Below are 23,601 nucleotides of genomic sequence, written 5' to 3'. Positions count from 1 at the left end.
TTAGCATACGCCTCTCAGTTTGGTGAGCCCATATAGCCCATTTCCCTTTCTTAAAATGACTTAGCATGCTATTTATTTTATTTTATTAAATTAAATTAGTTATTAGTAGAAAGAGTATTTTCTTAAAGCTCAGGGGACACTAAAGTACCATATTTATTAAATGTGTACTTTTTAAAATAATTTCATCTGTTATAGCTTAGAAATCATTAACACAAGCAAAATGTTATTTTCCTACAAATAACATAAAACGTTACAGCAAAGTTTTAAACAAATTAAATTATGCATGAAATGTCGCATGCATCTGTTTTTGTAAACGTTTTGTTGGAAACATTTTGAAAGAATAGACCAGCATGTGGTGCAAAAGCTCGACCCGCCCCTTTGTGACCACGTGCTCATTGACTGACAGCGAAATCACTGAAGCGAAAGTAGTGTGAGCGAGACATTTGGACATATACTCGGCTTGTTCGTAAGTACACATTTAGTTTCTTAAATAACTAGGATGGAAGGTTTTGGGCTTGACCTAAAATCATTATAGGTGAATTGAACTTTAACATTTAAAATGTATATTTCAAATTTACAGTCGCTGATGGTCATTGACTGTTAACTGAATGCGTTTTAATTACTAATACTTTATTATTTTAATTTTTGAGTTTTAATAGTGTTTCTCATCTACTGGATGTGCCGTTTTAAACGCTCTCATTAGTCTCTGGTAGCATAATTAGGTAATAATCTGTATTTTACTCAGTCCAGGTACCATATCATCAGTGTCACTGTGGTACAAAAGTGAATGAAAGAATAAATTAAATTTATTTGGCTTGATATTAGAAGGCAAACGTTCTTTAATTGGATTACACCCACTTTAGACTGACAACGACAACAAGGGTGACAATAAAAATGTCAAATTCTTTAACTGGGTGTGTTAGTTACAAACTATGTGTTTACTGCTGTCGTCATTATTAGCTTAAATTACACAATGGCATATTTCAAAGCAAAACTCACGTACATAACACATAAATCCAAAATGTAGTTCATGATTTGGCAACCTGTTTTGTTTCTGTTATTCTATGAGTAGTTCAAGATAGATGTATGATGCAAGTACTAGTGATGATTTTTTGGCATGTGATGTTCTCAAAATCACATGACATTAAGTGTACATGGATATACAGACATGTTTATCTGCTATATGCACTATATTGCCAAAAGTATTGGGTCACCCCCTTCTAATGAACATGTTTGACTACTTTAGTAATTTCTATGAGTACAAATCTTAATGTTTAAGCATATAAAGATATTCTAGGGAATTGAGTGCTTCTAATTTTATAGCAACAGTTTGGACAGATCCCTTTTCTATTTCAACATGACAGTGCCTCTGTGTATAAGGCATGGTTCAGAAAGACATGATTGATTCAGTCAGTGGGGAAGAACTTATTATGAATATTAATACATGAATTCCATCTTTTTTGCCACAGTTTTGTTAGTGCCTTTTTCTGTTCTAAAGAAGGGGGTGTCCCAACACTTTTGTCCTTATAGTGTCTATACAAGTCATTGATGCTTGGTGATGAGTTTTTGGCTCAAGGTCTGCATTTAAAGTCACACCAGAGGTGTTGAGCTGGGATTAGGACTTATCTTTCTTCAGACCAGTCAAGTTCTTCCACACTGACTGAATCAATCATGCCTTTTTTCAATCGTGCCTTATACACAGAGGCACTGTCATGTTAGAATAGAAAAGGTTTCTGTCCAAACTGTTGCTATAAAATTAGAAGCACACAATTCTGTAGAATATAATTATATGCTTAAACATTAAGATTTGTACTCATAGAAATTACTAAAGTAGTCAAACATGTTCATTAGAAGGGGGTGACTCAATACTTTTGGCAATATAGTGTATATATAGAGTATCTCACAGAAGTGAGTACACCCCTTGCATTTTTGTAAATATTTTATTATATCTTTTCATGTGACAACACTGAAGAAAGGACACTTTGCTACAATGTAAAGTAGTGAGTGTACAGCTTGTATAACAGTGTACATTTGCTATCCCCTCAAAATAACTCAACACACAGCCATTAATGTCTAAACCGCTGGCCACAAAAGTGAGTACACCCCAACGTCCAATGAGCCATTTTCTCTCCCCGGTGTCATGTGACTCGTTAGTGTTACAAGGTCTCAGGTGTGAATGGGGCCGAGCAGGTGTGTTAAATTTGGTGTTATCGCTCTCACTCTCTCATACTGGTCACTGGAAGTTCAACATGGCACCTCATGACAAAGAACTCTCTGAGGATCTGAAAAAAAGAATTGTTGCTCTACATAAAGATGACATATAGCTATAAGAATATTGCCAAGACCCTGAAACTGAGCTGCAGCACAGTGGCCAAGACTATACAGCGGTTTAACAGGACAGGTTCCACTCAGAACTGGCCTCGCCATGGTCGATCAAAGAAGTTTAGTGCATGTGCTCAGCGTCATATCCAGAGGTTGTGTTTGGGAAATAGACATATGAGTGCTGCCAGCATTGCTGCAGAGGTTGGAGGGGTGGGGGGTCAGCCTGTCAGTGCTCAGACCATACGTCATACACTGCATCAAATTGGTCTGTATGGCTGTCATCCCAGAAGTAAGCCTTTTCTAAAGATGATGCACAAGAAAGCCCGCAAACAGTTTGCTGAAGACAAGCAGACTAAGGACATGGATTACTGGAATCATGTCCTGTGGTTTGATTAGACCAAGATAAACATTTGGTTCAGATGGTGTCAAGCGTGTGTGGCGACAACCAGGTGAGGAGTACAAAGGCAAGTGTGTCTTGCCTACAGTCAAGCATGGTGGTGGGAGTGTCATGGTCTGGGGCTGCATGAGTGCTGCCGGCACTGGGGAGCTACAGTTCATTGAGGGAACCATGAATGTCAACATGTACTGTGACATACTGGAGCAGAGACTGGGCCGCAGGGCAGTATTCCAACATGATAATGACCCCAAACACACCTCCAAGACGACCACTGCCTTGCTAAAGAAACTGAGGGTAAAGGTGATGGACTGTCCTAGCAAGTCTCCAGACGTAAACCCTATTGAGGTTCTGTGGGGCATCCTCAAACGGAAGGTCTCTAACATTCACCAGCTCTTTGATGTCATCCAGTGGCAACCTGTGAAGCTCTGGTGAACTCCATGCCCAAGAGGGTTAAGGCAGTGCTGGAAAATAATGGTGACCACACAAAATATTGACACTTTGGGCCCAATTTAGACATTTTCACTTAGGGGTGTACTCACTTTTGTGGCCAGAGGTTTAGACATTAATGGCTGTGTGTTGAGTTATTTTGAGGGGACAGCAAATTTACACTGTTATACAAGCTGTACTTTACATTGTAACAAAGTGTCATTTCTTCAGCGTTGTCACATGAAAAGATAAACAGAAAAAAATATTTACAAAAATGTGAGGGCTGTACTCACGTCTGTGAGATACTGTATTTTTATTTTTAATTTTTTTAAATAGGCTGAAGAAGAATTACCTAACAATCACGGCACTTATCACAGCCTCAGTGTGTGTGTTCACAATTTCAGTAACATGTTTAGTGACATGTGGTCACTCATAAAATGGTGTACACAATTTAACCACAGAAAAAGTGTTTCATACAAAAACCCACATGAATGTATGAAACTGGTTAACTTCTCCAATTTAACTTAGTGGTTCCTCATTCCTTTGCTGTATTTTGTCAATTGCAACATCTATGTTGAAATTACACACCATTTATAGATTAAGAGAAAGCCCTCCACACACCAGTATACTTAAGGTCATACATTCTTTTGAACATACTTGGATACATATTTAGATTTGATAATAATCTCTTACTGAAAGTTCAAGTGGATTATTAATAAGTATTACATATTGTACCTGTAACATTCAGTGTTTTTCCTTATCTTTTTCCTGTCTCTTTTGTTCACATTTTGAAATTTCACGTTTCTAGTCAATGTCATGTGTTTGTTCAGTAATCACTCCTTCACTGTGTCCAGACATGTCTTGTTTAATCATTGGTTCTTGTGTATTTATTGTTCCCAGGTTTTCCTGTCCTTTATCATTTATTTTATAACACTTTCTGAATTATCTTGTTTTCATTTTTCTAGAAAATAAAAAAAAAGCTGTTGAAACCTTGGACATTAAGTTTAACTGAAGAAAAATTGTGGATAAGTCAACTGCATTTGAATGAATCTGCCAGATTTAAGCACTCCATGGTGAGAAAAATGTTTTAATATGTCTTTTCCAGCATTTATTTGAGATAATTAAGTGAGCAAATTTATTTCTAAACATTTTTGTCTCTCATTCAAGGACAGTCTCACAAAATCAGCACAGCCATGCTTCTTTAAAAAGTGCTAATTCTATGCTGGATCCAATTGATCTGAAAAGGGAACCTCTTTTTTCAGTACAAAGGTATGTAACATCTGCTTAGTCATACTGAAAATTTGAAAGAAAAGCATAATTTATAAGGACTTTCTTTTTATGTCCACATGCTGCATGCAATGCATAAATATAGCCTACCTATATTTTTTCTGAAGGACTGATAAGCAGAGAAAGCTGAATGATGTGTCAAACAAAAGCCAGGCATCAATGACTGAACCAATTTCTTTCCATTTTGAAGACTTTGCCACTGAGCAACAGTAAGATATTTATACAAACTGTGTCCCTTTATGTCTCGTAATTTACACTTCCTATTCCTGTGATGGCAAAGCTGAATTTTAAGTATCCATTGCTCCAGTCTTCAGTGTCAGTTTTTACTGTCTTTACTGATCCATTTAAAACATCCTTTCAGAATAAAGTTATTAATTTATCTGACCCTACATTTTTGGACAGCAGTGTATTCTGCATCAGAGTCCAGTCATACACTTTCATTGTCAATGTATTTTCACAGGTCTCACAAGAACAACAGTCCTGAATTAACAGTCTGTTCCAATTCAGCCATGAAGTGCCAACAAGAATATAAATCAAGACTGAAAGCCAAATTTCAGTGCATTCAAAATGACATGTCCAAACAATCACATCCCACATTCCTGAACGACATCTTCACAGAGCTGTACATCACTGAAGGGGAAAGTGAGTATGTCAACAAAGAACACGAGGTGAGGCAGATTGAGACGGCGTTGCGAAGAAAAACCACAGTGGACATTCCAGTCAAATGCAATGACATTTTTAAACACTTGTCTGAAGAAAACAGGCCCATCAAGTGTGTGCTGACTAAGGGAGTTGCAGGCATTGGGAAAACAGTTTCAGTGCAGAAATTCATACTGGATTGGGCTGAGGGCAGCGCTAATCAGGATATAAAATTTGTGTATCCACTTCCATTCCGAGAACTGAACCTGATGAATGGAAAACAGTTCAGCTTGACTGAGCTTCTCCAACACTTCAAAATGGAAACAGGCTCGGGAGATGAAGACCAAAAAGTTCTCTTTATCTTTGACGGCCTGGATGAATGTCGCTTTCCTTTGGATTTTCAGAATAACGAAAAGTTGAGTAACCCAACTCTGCCAGCTTCTACTGATGTTTTGCTAACCAATCTCATCAGCAACAATCTGCTTCCTGATGCCCTCATTTGGATAACATCTCGACCAGCTGCAGCCAGTCAGATCCCTCTTGAGTATATCAACCTTGTGACTGAAGTTCGAGGGTTTAATGACCCACAAAAGGAGGAATACCTCAACAAGAGAATCAATGATCAACACCTCTCTGGTCGTATCATCACGCACTTAAAGTCCTCAAGAAGTCTGTACATCATGTGTCATATACCAGTTTTCTGTTGGCTCTCCGTTACGGTGCTAGAGAGAATGTTCAACACAGAGGAAGATGAAGAAATCCCCAAGACTCTTACTCAAATGTACACACACTTCCTTCTCATCCAAACCCATGCAAAAAATATAAGATACACCGAAGAGCACAACCCAGGCCCGAAGGATGAAGATATGATTTTAAAGCTAGGTAAGCTAGCCTTCCAACAACTAAAAAATGGCAATCTGATATTCTATGAGGAAGACCTGATGGCCTGCGGGATTGACGTGAAGGAGGCAGTGGTGTACTCAGGAGTTTGCTCACAGATCTTCAGAGAGGAGTCTGCATTAACTGAGAACAAAGTCTACTGCTTCATCCATCTCAGCATTCAGGAGTTTTCGGCAGCTATGTATGTGTATTACATGTTTAAGGTCCACCACATCAATGTTCTTGATCATGAAGAGCATCAAGAGCTTACCGAGAGCACCTTGTTTGAATTGCATAAGTGTGCCATTGACGAGGCCCTAAAGAGTGAGAATGGACATCTGGATCTTTTTCTCCGCTTCCTTCTGGGACTTTCGTTGGAGTCCAATCAGAGGCTTTTACAAGGCTTGCTTTCTCAGTCTGGTAGCAGACCCTGTCAGAGTATTGTGGAAAGCGTTGAATATATCAAGAAAATGATAGAGGAGACCTCCGTACCAGAAAAGTCCATAAATCTCTTCTACTGTCTCAATGAACTCAATGATCTCTCTTTGGTTAAGGAGGTCCAGCGGTTCCTGAACTCAGGGCATTTTTCTAAACTTTCCCCTGCACAGTGGTCTGCTTTGGTTTTTGTGTTACTGACATCAGAAGAGAAGCTGGATGTGTTTGACCTGAAGAAGTATATCAGATCGGATGAAGGCCTCACCAGATTGTTGCCAGTGGTCAAAGCTTCAGAAACTGTGCAGTGAGTTTTTGTTTTGATGTTTATATGTTGATTGAGGTCACATGTGTGTGTTTGGTTCTTATTTATTATGTCTACATTATATTCCAGACTGGATAATTGTGGACTTACTATGAGATGCTGTAGAGCTCTTGCCTCCACTGTTGGCTCCAGCTCCTCTAACGTACGAGTGCTAGATCTGTCCAATAACTCCATTGAAGATAAAGGACTGGAGCTTCTGACAGCCGGACTGGAAAACACACAGTGTAATTTAGAGGAACTGAGGTAAAGTTGTTAGTCACTGTCTTGTCTGTTCATTTATTTGAAATAGAAATATTATTAAAACATTATAAATGTCTTTACTGTCACTTTTGATCAATTTAATGCTTTTATTAAATATTTGGAGGGAAACAAGATGCTAAACTAACCCTAACCAGGGTACTAAAATGAAGACATTTATCTAAAATATTTTGCCTATCGTGTTATCTTTTATTGATTTGTTTTTAAAAAACCCAATAAAGCATAAATCATTCAAAAAAGTTTTATCATATTTTAATAATTTTTCATTTAATATTTAGTACTATCATGTGATGTGTTACTCTTTCCTCAGGCTCTCATACTGCAGAATCACCACACGCGGCTGCTCTGTTCTGGAAACAGGACTGCTTCCAAACCTTCCGAACCTTAGGGTGCTAGACCTGAGTGAAAACAGTCTGAGAGAAGCGGGAATTAAGATCCTGGCCAATTACGTGAAGCATCAGCACTGTAAACTTGAGATTCTGAGGTCAGTAGCAATTGAATTAAACCTCTTCAAACCACTTTAGTTCATCAGAAAATATCAATACCCAAATGTGGAATTTGTTTGGTCTTGATCACTTGTCATTGCATTATTCATAGAATTAAGGACTGCAGAGTTACAACTCAAGGCAGCATTGTGATAGCCTCAGCTCTGCTGTCCAACCCGTCACACTTAAGAGAGCTCGACCTGCACTGGAATAACCCAGGAGATGATGGAGTGGAGAAGCTTTCAGCTGTAATACAGCATCCTCTCTCACAGCTTGAAACACTTTGGTATTTTTTTTCTCTTTTTTTTTTACTTCATTAAATGTATTGTCATGTACATACATATACATATACATACTACCAATCAATAGTTTGAGAAAAAAATTGAAAGAATGCATATTTTGTATAAGCATAATGACACAAATACATTTACATTGTTACAAAAAAATGAATTTCAAATAAATGCTGTTTTTTGATCTTTCTATTTATCAAAGAACCCTGAAAAAATGTACCATGGTTTTCATAAAAATATTAAGCAGCAGTTGTTTTCAGCATTGATAATAAGAAAAATGTTTCTTAAGCACCAGATCACTATATTAGAATGATTTCTGAAGAATCATGTAGCACTGAAGTCTGGATTAATGGCTGCTGAAAATCTGCCCTCACATAAATAAATGACAAAAAATTGCAATAAGGTTTCACAATATTACTGTTTTTCCTGTATTTTAGATCAAATTAATCTTTGTGAGTATAAGAGACTTCATTCAAAGACATAACTATAATTTTTTTCCAATGTTCTAAATGTTCATTTTTCAACCGGTAGGCTAAGTTACGGTTTGCTCACTGAGAAATCCTGTCAGTCTTTGGCTTCGGCTCTGAGGTCCAGCTTCTCTACTCTGAAAGCTTTAGATCTGAGTGGCAACGCAATCTATGATGAAGCAGTGAAAATGCTCTCAAATGGACTTGGAAGCCCTCACTGTAAAATAGAGATTTTGAGGTAAGGGTTTTAAATCTGCGGTATATTTAAATCCTACCCTCAGCAAACTCTTGAAGCATATCCTGTTTTTTCAGGTTGGCATTGTGTGAAATCACAGAGGTGGGTGTTGCTGATTTGGCCTCAGCTCTTGTTTCTAACCCAGCTCATCTGAGAGAGCTGGACCTGAGACAGAACCACATAAAGGATTTTGGTGTATCGAGACTTGCTGAAGTGGTGAAGATTTCCAACTGTAGGCTGGAGACTTTATGGTGAGCAGTAGAACAGAAGCTTTGAGACTTTCATTATAGTGCTTACAGTATGCAGGTTTAGGTTTAAATTACAATCAATAGTGATAATGTGATATTGATGTCAGTTGGTTTTTCTTTTATTTGGATGTTGAATGGTGACATATACTATTAAGAAAATTATGAATCTAGTTTTAAATGTTTTAACAACAAGAGCATCTTTCATAACAGTTTAGGAGACAGTGGGGTCACAAAGGATGGTTGTGCTGTCCTCGCTGCCGCTTTAAACTCAAACCCATCGTATCTGAGAGAGCTGGACCTGAGCAGTAATGAGCTCACAGACGCAGGGATGAGGCTCCTTTCTCCTGTCCTGAGGAATCACAGCAGAAACATTGCGAAATTAGAGTAGGTTCTGTACATATAGTTTAATTAACATTCTAATGTATCAGATTACCTTTGTTAAGTATAAATAATTGTTAAAGATTTTTTTTTAACAAATTAGGATGCATTACATTGATCAAAATTGGCAGTACAGATGTTTATTTATTTATTTATCATCAGTGTTGGGGGTAACGCATTACAAGTAACGCGAGGTACGTAATAATATTACTTTTTTAAGTAACTAGTAAAGTAACGCATTACTTTTTAATTTACAAGAAAATATCTGACTTTTTTCCCATTTATTGACTGACAGTGCGCTGTGTGAACATGATGTTACTGTAGTTCTAGACTAAATGTGAATGTGCATTAATTTATCCCACTCGCAAAAAAACGTTTGGTATTCATCAAAATTAATTAAAACAGTGAAATGCAAACTCAGAATATGATGCAAACTGCAATAATTAAATGTTAAATAACACAAATGTATCTAATCCCATTTTATTAACCAATGTCTTTGCTGCTGACCTTTGATGATCCAGTTCAACCATACTAATAAGCAAAAATGACTTTAGATAAACTAACAATTGTGCTTCATTGTTTTTTTTATTGCTGAAGAGTGTTGAGCCTTCGTCTGCGTTCTACTTTACAGACGGGAATTTACTTTTCCTTCAGCCTGAGGTTTATTCATGACACTTTTTGGTGTGAAAGGGCTTTTACATTTGCTATAATTAGAACTTCTTGTATTAAAAACAATCAAGCCCTGCTCAAATTTAAAAAGTAACGCAAAAGTAATGTAACGCATTAATTTCCATAAAAAGTAGCTAAGTAACGTAATTAGTTACTTTTTTAGGGAGTAACTTTCCTCAACACTGTTTATCATTATTTTTTATTTAGTGTATTTCAAATAAATGCTGTTTTTTTTTACTTTCTATCTAGCAAAGTATCCTGGAAAAAAAAATCTGAAAAAATATTAAGCAGCAAAGTCTTTTCAACATTGACAAGAAGCATATTAAGAATGCAAGGTCGGCAACATAAAAAATATCAACATTTTTTTATTAAAAAACTATCGCATAGTGTGTGACGTTTCGAGCGCGCAGGCTCTTCATCAGACTGAACTTTTGTCATAGTTTTTTAATAAAATTGTTTTAATACAATTTTTTTGATATTTTTTGGAGCTTTGGTGTTGCCGACTTTGCATTCTTAATATGCTTCTACTTGTTTTTTAGTCGAGCACCCATTTGAGATCGATGTGCGTGCTGTTGCTTGCTCTTCAACATTGATAAGAAGAAATGTTTCTTGAGCAGCAAATATTTGCATATTATTATGATTTTTCAAGGATCATGTGACACTGAAGACTGGAGTAATGGCTACTGAAAATTCAGCTTTGACATCACAGGAATAAATTACATTTTAAAATGTGTTAAAATAGAAAACTGTAATTTTTGAAACTGTTATAATAATTCACAATATGACATTTTTACTGTATTAATGATTATACCATACTTTTGATCAAATAAATGCAGCCAGCAAAAGATGCTTCTTATAAACTGATTAAAACGTTAAATAAAATGCCACTATATCATTGTTTTTTCCCTAGTTTGAGTCAGTGTGGTTTAACCATGGCCTGCTGTGATTCACTGGCTGCAACTCTTGAAGAAAAATCCTCAAGTCTTAGAGAACTGAATTTAGGAGTAAATAATCTACAAGATCTGGGAATTAAAATCCTCTGTGCTGGATTGGAAAATCCACATTGTCAGCTGGACACTTTAGGGTAATGCTATATCTACAACTTTCAAAGTTGCTTTCAGAGAAGTTTTGTTTATATGTCACTAATGTTTTTTTCTGTATAGGCTGTCTAACTGTGGGGTCACTGGGGAAGGTTGCACAATTTTATCCTCTGCACTGAGATCTAAGCACTCACTTTTAAGAGAGCTGGACCTGAGTGAAAACAATCTTACAGATTCAGCTGTGAGGCCATTATCGGTCTTGCTAGATGATCCAGACTGTAAACTAAAGAAACTTATGTAAGTAGCTCCTGTAGGGATATTTGCAATAGATATTAGCTCCTGAAACAGCATAATAGCAACAGTGTGACTTACAAAACACTCATTGTATATTTGACTGTGTTGAGCTTTATGTAATAATGTATGATAAACCTTTTCTTTTGTCTTTCCAGCCTGTATTAAAATCAGGCCTGTTTGTACCACAGCACACATCAACATGTGATGAAAGTGTAGCAGAATGCTGTCATACCTCACCACTGATGACTGCACTTCGCCTTGTTGGTAATTTATATGATGCTTTCAGATGTTTGATTTTTAAATCCTTTAATCTAATATCATTATCGACGGCGCCGTTGTACTGTGGCTGCCGTCGCATCATCCAAGTGGATGCTGCACACTGGTGGTGGTTGAGGAGAGACCCCCCCACATGATTGTAAAGCGCTTTGGGTGTACAGCAATACACAATAAAGCGCTATATAAAATGCATCATCATCATAATAGTGTAAAATAAGAAAAATATAAATAGAGTATGAATTACTGAGCAGAGAATTCAATTGCAGTGCAATAGTTTTGGTGATACAAAGGCATACTTTTCCTTTGATACTAATATGTACTATGTACAGTTACAAGTTGACTGATGCACCGCTGTTTTGAAAAGATGGGCCAAGGTATGCATGTGTTTGTTTTTTATCGCAAGAAAAGGCTCCAAGCCTCTTAACTGTAAAGGTCATTAACACACTATTTCCACCTGACGATGCAAAAAGTGCCATTACAAGATGTAGACATTTATAATGTAAAACCTCAAGTTACGCACTGATTTTTATATGTATGTGTATTTGTCATTTATTTATTTAGAGCATTTGTTTAAAGTCATGTAAAACTTTTTTTGTATTAATAAACCATAATACAACTTAATTCAAATAGTTTTTTGGTGTGGGCATCTATATTCACTCACCTTTTTCAACATAAAAGCATATTTTGAACACTTATTATATAATGTCATCACAAAAATCAGTACCGACTTCTTCCTTGCAAACCTTTATTTTACACAAAACAGCATTAAACATTTAATCTGTCTTTTAGTTGTTTCCATTGTTAGATGAGACTCAAGATAGATATCTTGGAAATATTTACAAGAAATCAGGAAGAAAGACGATACAACAGACAAACTTGACAGCAGAAACAGGAAATTTTGGATCCTGAGAGGGAGGAAAGACATGTTTTCATAAACATATATAAATGTACAACATGAACTCAACATCCATATATCAATACAGAGTTGTGACGTGGCAGAGATCTCACACATTTGCTCATAAATTGAACAACACCTTTAGTAGCTTGATAAAGCACATTTGTCAGTTCCCGACCTTCCATTAGTGCTTTATGCTCCAGTAGTGGTGCAACTTGCTCTTCTAGGCTGATCTTTCTTAAAAATGTTGAGGTCCAAGCCAGGAAAAGTCTGTGAAACTCAAGCTTTACCAGTAGAAGGTTTTAGTGAGGAAACTGGCTGCTGTGTTCAGCCAGCTGCCACCAGTGTCTTGTTTAGCACCAGTACGGGACACTGCGCGGTCTAGCTCTTTCTCTGGACTCTCATCCTCTGGCAGGTAATTAGGCAGGTGGGAATTCTCTTCTACCTTTAAGCCAGAGGTGCTGAGTGGAATGAGAACCTGTAACCATAGCACAGCCATGTAAATAAATAACAGTTTATGTCAGTCTATGGGTCATAACACTATTGAAACGGCATATAATCACTCTCATTGTAAAACATATTTAAATACATACTTAAAAGGAACAAACACCCACCTCCTCTCCATTTTCATTTTTCACTACCTGCTTAGCTGATAGCACTTTTGTGGCAGCAATGGCAGTGGCCAGACTCTAAACAAAACATATTTGCTTTTAGTATTTCATGAAAACTAATCTGCTTTTATTAGTTGCCTCTCCCCTTACAGAAAGAGGAATATTGTGTACCTCAGTGGGCAGGTCGGCACGGATGCGTACAGTACATCTCTTTAGAGCCATCTGGAAGGTGAAGCTGATTACTCCTTTGACTCTCAAAAGGGCCTCCTCACACACACCTCTCTGATCCTGTCAACACAATGCCACATCTGATTTTACTCTATAATCTGCATAAATCTGAGAAAAATGGTTTACAACTCGGGTAAGATCAACACAATGCATGTGTAAAAGCTTTGTTATGGTACATACTGCCCCATCCAAGCCTTGTATATGGAGGGTAACTGATTTTGCTTTCTTGTTGGAGCTGTTGATGAAGAACTGGGGTTTGTTCCTCTTCTTCTGTTGCTCTGGAGTCTGACAAGCCGGTCTCTGTGTTTGTGAACTCAACACATCATACACCTCTTTTGCAAGGTCTGTAATATCAGTCATCATACCAGTCCTTCAAATGGTAGAAAAAGACAAGAAATCATGAAAAGATTTTTTTCCCCTTTTTGGAATAATATGGATTGGGCAAAGTAAGACTACGAACATGTTTAGTTAACTATAATAACCCTGATTTGAAACATTTAATAACACTGCTTTAAAATGTAAAAAATATATAAATGAATAAAATTGTTGTTACTTAAAATAAACATTAAGCTGAAATAAAATATTAAAAACCTTAAATGTGTTTGTTGCAGCATTTTTCATTTAGTTTAAAGTGTTCTAAAATAAATCTGATATAAAAAAATAATATAAAAATTAACATATACAGACATATTAAACAAAACTAAAGTAAAAAAAACCCAGACAAAACAAAATTACTAAAAAAAAAACTAAAAAAACTAATCAAAATATTAATAAAAGCTATAATATTATCTCAATGTCACTAACTGCATAGACAGCATAGATAGACAATTTTCACTAGACACACTTTTTTTTGACAAAAACAACTTTACTAAAACCAACTAATTAAAATCAAAACAGGAAATATAAAATTCTAAATATTAATATCTTAATATTTTTGTAGACTTTAAAAGTAAAATAAATCAATTTGTCTACCAATAAATAAAATCACCTCTCCATCAGGGTCTCCAGGCTCACCATCATGCCGAGTTCATTTTTCATGGTGTTGATGTTGCGGGGTGATTCAGCCAGGTACCGCAAAGTCTGAGGAGACACAAGCCTTAAGAGGTCAGTACAAGAAACATACAAGACATGAATAAATTTATTATCACAACTGGCTCTTTGTCAGTTTGACAAGAATTTTTGCACTGACAAATCAGGTCTGGGCATACCTGAAGGGTGGCAAAGAGCACTTTAGGGTCTTTGTGGTCGAGGAACAACACTAGTCCTGGAAGGCAACCCTGGTCCTGAACAATCGCCTCCCGATTCTGTGGTTCAGATGCCAGGTCCTGCAGCTGTGTGACTACTGATAATGCGTCCATCATTTGTGGATATCTGAAACAAAAAAGGATATGAAAACTAATTAGTTGAATCATATCCGATTACACAGATTCACTTTTAAAACTAAAACGTGATCCAATACTTTAATTTATTCAAAATTATATCTCTTGGTTTTCCCACTGGACACTACTATGATCATATGTATATGAGACAGAGACATTTTTTATAGTACATGAATAATAGGTCCTTTAAATAGTATATTTCCTATATAATAAAGTATTTATAGGAGTATTATGGCATGTTGTACATTTTATGGAACTTTGACACACACACACACACAAACACACACTCTCTTTCAAATAAAGAAACATTTCCGGTCATGTCAATTATATTAAAAATACATATACTTCTCAAAAGTACATTTTTGTCACTAATAATACCGGTGAAACTAAATGAGTTAACAGACAAACAGTTACAGCACAAAACCTTGAGCCGATCAGTAGTAAGCTAGTCTGTTAGCATGAAAGCTACATCGCTGGAATTAAGATTTGAGTTTAATGTAAATGTACATTCCTGTAACTGAGCAACCCCATTTTTATTCATTTTCATCTTCTTATATATTATTCTTAAAAACCTACCTCGTGTAATATATTAATTAAATTATAAAATTACAACGTACTACTCACCACCACCGTTACTTTATAACAGCGCACAGTACACTCAAAATACAAAACTTCCTACTGCTTCTGTTTAAACAACTGATTGGTCGAAGGTTTCTGACGACGTTTCTAAATCCTTCAAGCCGATTGGCTACAGGCGCCAGCCCTTCTCTCCGGACCAATCAGAAACGCTCTCACGCAACGAGCTTTATTTGAGTTTACCTGCAAGGAAAGCGTGATACGAGGAAGAGGTAAAGTGACAAATACGCATGAAATAAATCGACATTGTATTTAGAAGCTAAATTTTTAAATAATGCAATGCATATGTGTTTCAATTAAAAGCAGATTAACGCATGTGTTTGAAATACGTGCATGTTCTCACGAACCCGGCGATAGTACTGGCCGATGCCGGAGATAGTCTTTGGTGATGCTGATAGTTAATTACTGCTGTGGTTAATTACGCTTCTCTCGCATTGATGCTGATAGTTTCCCCCCAGTTATTAAAATGTAACGTTGCATCTTTAAACAGCGCTTTTGTTACAGAAGGTAATGGAATGCAGCTGATTTGATCCCTCAGGTCACGTGGAGAAGTTTGGTGCAGTGTGTTGTTGGCTCATCTGTCAGCAGAAATCCAGCGTGGAAGCACACAGCAATACTCTCAATGTCTCTGCTGGAGGACATCGTTGACCTGCTGAGATGTGTCCTGGAATACTTTGGAGTGCCACCTGACATGGTAAAGTGAAAATTAATTTAGTATGCATATACCTGTATATTTGCATATATTATTAAAAGAAAAACAGTTTTGCAAGCTGGTTTACAGTATGGTTGTAAGTGCAACTTTTTAACTGTACATCTTTGTGAACACTGTGTTGTTGTAGTTGGTTCCAGTATGGGACAGTACATATTGTGGACAATACCGAAGCATAGTCCGTATGATTGGGACAAACCTTCCCCTCTCTCCTCAGCCTAGACTACGGTTTCAGGTAAACATGTATTCTGTTGTGTGTTGTTTGTACTCAGTAATTTTTTTTTGTTCTAATTTTGAGTACTTTTGAGAAATATCACTAAAATTATATACACAACAGTTTTAGTTTTATGTATATACTCATAGTATTTATTCATTTATTTTAATAAAATATTTTCATTTTCATCTTAGTATAGGTTTTAGTCATTTTGTTTTGTGCTTGGTTTTTTCTTTATTTTAGTTTAGTAAAATAAAGTAAAAAAAAAGAGTAATTAAAAAAAATCAACAGTTGTAAAAAATGAAAACTTAAGCTTATTTATTTATAACTTCAGTTACTGAAAACAGTTACAACACTCAATGTAAACAATAACAATAAGATAAAGACTCAGTTTTATTTTACATGCATGGACATGTTGACATCAAAAAATAATAAAAATATGTCCATATAGCAAGTACACTTTTAACTTAACCTTTAACAAGTAGTTTCCTATTTTTTCCTGCTGTTTAGCTACTATTAAAATCAAATAACCATTTTTGCCCATCAGAGTAAAGTATATAAGATTGAAGTATAATTCTTTTATGGTTGGTTCATTAGTAACACAAGCGTAATGGATGCTTGTATACGGTCTTCACTTGATGTGAATTGTTAATAAGAGTTTTGGGAAGCAATTTGAAGTCTCTTCACATGTAAAAGGCTTTGAAGGACATGAAAGCACCATCACTAATGAGTTCTTACTCTTCCTTTCAAGATTCCTCTGCAGACATTCAGTAAACACGGCCATATTGATGTGACGGTGGACACACCGGCCATTCCTACATTAGCGGATGTGCTTTGGCTGCTGGAGGATGAAGGGGAAAGCTACACTAAATTCAGGTAGTCACACATTAGAAGCCATATAAACACAATTGTCTGTTGTTTATTATTAGCACATTAATAGGTGTTTATTAATAGCTCACTGACAGTATCTGTATGAGAGTGCTTAATATACTGAACAGAAGTTACACCTGTTATGAGATTTCTGTATGAGTATGTATGGTATTTTTATAAGTTTTGGTTTATGGAGAAAGTTCAGTGTCATCATGTCTTACCATGTTTATAACAGGAATGCCGTCCCATTGAGGAAAGCTTTTGAGATTCCCTCATTGGGGTCTGAACGTCCATTGTCCGTGTCTGTCCCGGCTCAAAGGGGAGGCAGGGTGCTGGGACAGAGCACCCAGCCAGAGGCCCTGCAGAAGATCTCAGCTCTGGAAGAGGAACTGCAGAGACTACGAGCACAGATTGCTATGATAGTCACAGCTCCAGCAGGTAACATATGCTATGAATTTCTGTAAATGACAGATCGATTGGAATTCTGCAAAAGCAAAGATCTCATAAAATGAAAAGGCTGTCTGTGGGGGCAGCCAATTATTTTTAGCCACACACCCAGCTTCACAGAGATCACGTTGTAGTTTTTAAGAAATATAGTTTGTTGATTTCTGTATAGAGTGCTTAAAGGAGTCAAAAAGTTAGAAAGTCTGATGACCTTGTGATGTTCTGGTTCTCAACCATTTTCACTCAAAGGCCCCTAGTTGTCAAACACAATATTTGAAGGCTAAGGGCTAAGGCATTTCCACAATTTATTTTGTGATTCCAGAAGTTTGAAGAACTGCATGTTCATCAATAAAAACAATAGTTATTAAGGAGGAAAAAGAAATGTGATTTCAGTTTACATCTTGGTTTTAATGTGCTTTTTTTTCATTAACGCAAACCTCTCAGCAGCACAACAGACAGGGACGGACTGAAGCAATCGATCAGAAGATGTGGTTTTAATTGTAGTGTCCTCTAACTAAACTAAATGAATTTTATTACTATAAAAAAAATCTAAATGACAGTGGGGTACGGTGCCATGTTGGCAAATGACGTAACCGGTGTTGTGGCTTAACACCGGTATCACCGCCAACAACGTCTATCGCAGCAAGCCTAATCCAGTGTAGGCAGATTTTAGTTGTTGCGGCGCGGCATTTCCAGTGTAGACTCGACTATCGAGAAGCAACCTCGGCGTCTGATCGCAGGCCTTCCACTCCTGGAGTTCTCTCCAGCGCTGGAAAGCTGATCTGATATTTACACGGGTCCTACTTCTTGCATAATCGTTACGCAGACGGTTTCCTCTTTTGTTTTTTATCCGCCATCTCTATATTACTGTCGTCGCTCGGCTCAGCTAATGTCTGTCATATACACTGAATGCTCTCTCCTCTGCATCACGAGTAGACACGCCCCTTACTGCTGATTGGCTACAAGTTTGTTTTGGTACTTGGCCCCGACTCAGTTTTCTAAAGCATAATTGAAAAATTACATACCCCACCTTTAATTGTGAAGTCATTAAATGGATAAAATTCTTCCATTTCAGGAAAATAGAGTAACTTGACTAACATTAGTGGACCTCAGGGGCAAAATAAAATGGTTAAACAGTATGATATGACCCCTTTAATACATCACACTGATATCCTTTTATATTTATTTTTCATCTGTCTCTCCGGCCCTTCTGTATTTCCAGCTGATCCTGGCACTCCATGCTCAACTCCTCTTCGAGTTCCTGTCCTCACCTCCACTCCTGTCTGTCCTCCGCTGCCACCTCCACCTCCACCACCACTTCCTCCTCCAGGTACGGGCAGCTGCGTGGAGGTGTCCGTGTCAGATGTGATTCGACAAAGACAGGCAGCAACAAGAGAAAAGCTTGGACAGCGTGATCCATCTGTGTCTACAGCGCCTGCCATGCCCTCCATGTTAGAGGTGCTCAAAGACCTGAATCAAGTCAAACTGCGTTCTGTGCAGAGGTATGGATTTAACATGCTCAAACTTTAAGCACAGCTGCGTTTTAAGTTCAGTACTGAGTATGGATTTGTATTTGTAGATCTCCAGGTGGAACTCCAGTAAAGAGACGGAGAAGTAAAGGTGTAGCATGTTCATCTGATCCGGCAGCTCTTATCGCAGAAGCACTGAAAAGGAAGTTTGCACACAAACAGAGGGACGATTCGTTTGGTAAAGAGAACTGCTCGGCTGAACCCTCGCCTTTCAGCAGTCCAGATACTCCCAGGGTAGGTGAACCCTTTTTCCTGTATAATGAATTTTTTTTGACAGCGGTACAGCAGGAAACGTTTATCTGAGATGTCGTTTTGACTGTTCAAGTACTCGATGGAGTGTAAGGGTCACATTATCGTTGTATCAATGTTGCGCACAGTGTGTCAAGTTAACTTTATGGATGGAATATAATCATGTTTAAGCAATCCAGTCAGACTGCAAAGTACTCCGTGCTTAATAATAAAACAAAAAACAATCGCCACACCAAACTTTTTGCCCATTAGTAGGGCTGCACGATGAATGGAAACCAAACCAAAATCACAGTATGACTTAGTGCGATTATTAACTTGCAAAGGCTGTGAATTAAGTATATATGACCCTGGACCACAAAACCAGTCTTAAGTCGCTGGGTTATATTTGTAGCAATAGCCAAAAATACATTGTATGGGTCAAAATTATAGATTTTTCTTTTATGCCAAAAATAATTAGGATATTAAGTAAAGATCATGTTCCATGAAGATATTTTGTAAATTTCCTACCGTAAATATATCAATTTCATTTTTGATATGCAGTATGCATTGCTAAGAACTTAATTTGGACAACTTTAAAGGCAATTTTGTCAATATTTAGATTTTTTTGCACCCTCAGACTCCAGATATTCAAATAGTTGTATCTCAGCCAAATATGGTCTGATCCTAACAAACCATACATCAATGGAAAGCTCATTTATTCCGCTTTCAGATGATGTATAAATCTCAATTCCGAGAAATTGACCCTTATTACTGGTTTTGTGTTCCAGGGTCACATATGTGCTGCATGTTTCAGAGTGAAGCGTGGCACTGTGTTCTTTTTTTACACATGAGCACCTCATGATCCGGTGTATTCAGTGTCTCTGATTGCTTATTACATGCATTTGGGAATACAACATGCACATCATATTCCCAAGTTTGTAGAAGAGATTATAAACTGTTAGTTGTCAACAAAAGAGAAGCTTTAAAGGCTTCCTGCATTTTTTTGCCAAAATCTTTCACTAAAAGCTTGATGGTTTAACTTTAAAATGAAGACATTAAGACAACCGTTAATATTAGTTTTGCAATTTTACAGTTAACAATAAAATGATTGTATTGATTTTTAAATACTAATTTTTTTTATAGTAAAATAATAGAAATATATCTGATTTTGAATATTTTTGTTTAGTAATAATAATTAATAAAAACTAGAGAAAATCTGATAAAAACATTTTTCTCATTGTCTTTTTTTCTTTTTAAAAAAAAGCAGATGCTTGATCTTTATCTTTGTGTTATTGTACATGTACACACACTCGCTACTGTTGCTTCCGAGTAGTAACTTCCTTAGATTATAGATAAGTAAATTTATTGCAGATTTGGGATTGGGGTTTCTGAGTGCTTTAAAAAATAGATGTTAAAATAGCTGAAGCTGTCCCTTCAGAGTGCAATAATAGAGGAAAAATCTCATTTGAACCATTGGGGGAATATATCTGTATTAAAACTTAACAGTGTTACATTTAGACCAGCAGAGGGCGACTTTTCATTTCTGTGTCCAGTGCAACAGCCACGTTAAAGCTGTGCAAACTAGCCATCTCAGCATTGACTGAACACATTTCCTAGCACTATCTAAATAGTTTATGAATATTAAAAAAGATATATATGTGTGTGTGTATATATATGTATATGTGTGTGTGTGTGTGTGTATGTATTCCTATTAAAAGCATTTATGGGCATTAATGATTCATTTTGGAGGTCTTTTTTTTTTTTTTGCTCAGATCTTGGTATGCCTTTCTGAAATATTTGTGGTCTTCATCTTCTAATGAGATATTCCTCCCCACTTTCCAAATCTTTGCTACACCAGAGTTTGATTTCTAGCACTATTACACAATACTTGAACAGAACCTTTGACATTTGCTATAAAGTGTATCTGCAAATGCAGTTTAATGAGAATGCATTGTGGGCTTTTGCATTGAATGCATTGTGACTTTAGTGTTGTATTGGTTTACAGATTCTCCCTCACATCAGACGCAGCCAGGGACGCATTCACCTTTGAACCTCAACCTTAAAGACTTTTAGGAACAAAGTTGTCATGGACTGACATGACGGACATATTCCTCTTTAATGTTGGTTGCACTGTCTCTCTTTCTCTTTCCCCTTTCTCTCTGAATTAATCACATCTGATTACACTGTGCATGTTTTTGAGATTTTTGAGCAGTCATCATAAGTTTTTAGTATGTGCTGATTTTTATTTGTAAATATTATGTACAACAGCCTTCTTAATTGTGAATGACTAATAACGAGTATTGATGCAGGATCGCAGCAATTATCTCATAGGATGCTACAGGTTAATTTCCTTCAGCCACCAATGTAGTATATAAATAATCAATGTCTACTCTGATCTATGCGATGCTGCTTTTTTATACAGATTTTTTTTTTTTTTTTTTTAAAGCCTAGATGGCCTACTAAAAAATACTATGTCTTTAAGATTCAAAAAAATGGCACTTGGTTTGCTAATAATGTGTTCATCTATGTTTTTCCTGTTATCATCCTCTTCTACAAAGTGCTAATGCAGTATCTGACTCAAAAGCAATAAACAAGTTATAAGCCTTTCAAATGTGTTCAAAGTGTGTACTATTGCATAATCTAGTTTATTATAAAGCTCTCTGGAATACTTGATTCTGACTGGTTAGTCTCACCATAAAGCAGTCTGATGTCCCTATAAAATGCTGTGTTCCATGACAATGTTGTATATATCATGTATACACTTGACCCTCTAACAGTAGCACTCTATTCTATTTCTATTCTACCTACTTGTTTTCTTTTATAAAAAAAAAACGTGACCCTCTTGTTTTTTTATTTATTAAAAAATGATAATATTAATATCTGACCCTCTAATAATAGCACTATCTGATCTATTTCTACTTTTCTTTTTTATTTATTTAAATAAAAAAACATGACCCTCTAACACTAGGACTCTCTATTAATTATTGCAAAATAAATCCTGACCGGGTCCTGTATCACCCTGAAAGAGTATATTTTGCAATAATATTCTTCAGGCTATATTATTTCTACAAATTGTTCAGTAATAATTTATTTGAATATTTTTAACATCTAATTTAGCAGTAAACCAAAAATTTAAAATAAAGTTTTTTAATTCAGGGGAAAATCTATTCTGTAGTAAAATAATTATTATTGATTACTGATTATTAAGAGGCATACTTACCATATAAAGATATAGCAGCAGTAACGCAGACAAATAGGGCATTAAATGCTTTAAAACTACTGATGGTTGCATGCATTTGCAAAAAAAAATTGTGTGTGAAACTGTGTGGATGTGCACTGCGTGACCCTGACCTAACAACCTCCACACACCAGCATGTGTTTACACTGTTGTTGTCAGGCCGAGTGTTTGTATGTGTAGGTGGATGCTTGTTTGATGGAATAATTGCAACGTGTTGTGCCTGTAAACCACATCCTTCCAATCACTAAAGGTTATCATGGAGAGGATATTCTGGTCTACCGAGACAGGAAATGGTTACACGCTGAAAATCTGATTGATCCTTTGCTTCCGTCAGATGTGTTGTGATGTTGGCCTGACAGGAGGGTGTTTAGAGTGGAATATTGTAGTGTAAAGTCTCTCCCCCACTGCTATATCTGGCATATGCTTTCTATTTTTGTTTATCTTCAGAAATGCACCTGCTCTAATGAGAAACTTGTGGACTAAACTTAATACCCCCACGTTTCCGTAACACATGTTTGTTTTGTTCTTAAGGCTGACAGATTTTTTTCAGAAGGGTGATAATGATGATGTTTTTCCCTTCCCTTTTCATTTTAATAGTACCGCAAATAAAATGTCACTGCTACCAGACAGGAAAGAAGTTTCCCAGGCCCTGTGATTTTTGGCCGCAGCCGGCATCTGTTGGCTGATCATTTTGTAGATGGCTATTTACTTTCCCTCTAAGGTTTTGAACAATGTAAGATGGTTTGAGTATTTGGAACAGAAAAATCTGGTTTCATTGTTTCAAAATTCTAAATTTGGCACAAAACTGTTGAACAGTTGGCTTTTAATTGAGTTTTAAGGCCATAAATTTGTAACCGTACTACTAAAACTTTCCAAAAGAATGATAAACAGATTTTTACACTTTGAAAATTAATATTCTCTTCCAGACACTATAATGGTCATTTTTATTTATTAATACCTGCTTCTGATTAGCAATAACATGAAGCAGACTGACACGGCTTTGACAATTCTATTTTTTATTCACCATCAGGATTTTACATTAAAATTGATATACAGTGTTTAAGGGAACATGTATATTTTCATATATTTTTGTAATAAATTTAAAAAAATTTAAATATATTTTTGATTTTTTTTTCCGTTTTTATTTGGTTAAATGTTAACTTAAATTGTTTCTGTAATTTTTAAAATACCAATAAGTACATATTCCTTATTAATGTAAGCTCTTAACTGCACGTATCATAATAAAAAAAGGTAAAGAATAAATACAGGCTCT

General features: G+C 36.3%; 3 protein-coding genes across 4 annotated transcripts; 2 read left to right on the top strand and 1 right to left on the bottom strand.

The window, feature by feature from the left end:
- The first annotated feature begins 386 nt into the window (after positions 1 to 386).
- Positions 387 to 11,978, top strand: nlrp12l (NLR family pyrin domain containing 12-like). Its single transcript, XM_079400661.1, has 14 exons — positions 387 to 466; positions 4,111 to 4,218; positions 4,313 to 4,414; positions 4,540 to 4,641; positions 4,893 to 6,689; positions 6,777 to 6,950; positions 7,276 to 7,449; positions 7,563 to 7,736; positions 8,272 to 8,445; positions 8,520 to 8,693; positions 8,901 to 9,074; positions 10,648 to 10,821; positions 10,901 to 11,074; positions 11,227 to 11,978. Exons 2-14 carry the CDS (start codon positions 4,190 to 4,192, stop codon positions 11,234 to 11,236), a joined length of 3,432 nt encoding a protein of 1,143 aa, XP_079256787.1. The 5' UTR covers positions 387 to 466; positions 4,111 to 4,189; the 3' UTR covers positions 11,237 to 11,978.
- LOC306859569 (armadillo repeat-containing protein 1-like) lies at positions 11,876 to 15,279 on the bottom strand. 2 transcript variants are annotated; one of them, XM_079400663.1, is made up of 7 exons: positions 15,085 to 15,279; positions 14,290 to 14,452; positions 14,070 to 14,161; positions 13,262 to 13,451; positions 13,025 to 13,141; positions 12,857 to 12,931; positions 11,876 to 12,720 (listed from the first exon to the last, which is right to left on the bottom strand). In XM_079400663.1, exons 2-7 carry the CDS (start codon positions 14,440 to 14,442, stop codon positions 12,529 to 12,531), a joined length of 819 nt encoding a protein of 272 aa, XP_079256789.1. In that variant the 5' UTR covers positions 14,443 to 14,452; positions 15,085 to 15,279; the 3' UTR covers positions 11,876 to 12,528. The 2 variants fall into 2 exon arrangements, with proteins under 2 accessions (XP_079256789.1, XP_079256790.1); XM_079400664.1 differs by having other exon boundaries at positions 12,081 to 12,720; positions 15,078 to 15,137.
- Positions 15,258 to 21,912, top strand: LOC306859568 (mitochondrial fission regulator 2-like). The gene is made up of 8 exons (XM_079400662.1): positions 15,258 to 15,308; positions 15,635 to 15,790; positions 15,936 to 16,040; positions 16,771 to 16,895; positions 17,125 to 17,327; positions 18,556 to 18,835; positions 18,913 to 19,096; positions 21,096 to 21,912. The coding sequence occupies exons 2-8, from the start codon at positions 15,719 to 15,721 to the stop codon at positions 21,138 to 21,140; spliced, it is 1,014 nt and encodes a 337-aa protein (XP_079256788.1). The 5' UTR covers positions 15,258 to 15,308; positions 15,635 to 15,718; the 3' UTR covers positions 21,141 to 21,912.
- Positions 21,913 to 23,601: the final 1,689 nt, after the last annotated feature.

Source organism: Barbus barbus (assembly GCF_936440315.1).
Source record: "Barbus barbus genome assembly, chromosome: 40".
In the NCBI taxonomy this organism is placed as follows: Eukaryota; Metazoa; Chordata; class Actinopteri; order Cypriniformes; family Cyprinidae; genus Barbus; species Barbus barbus.
Note: the sequence above shows the minus strand (reverse complement) of the source record. Positions and strands in the feature narration are given on the sequence as shown.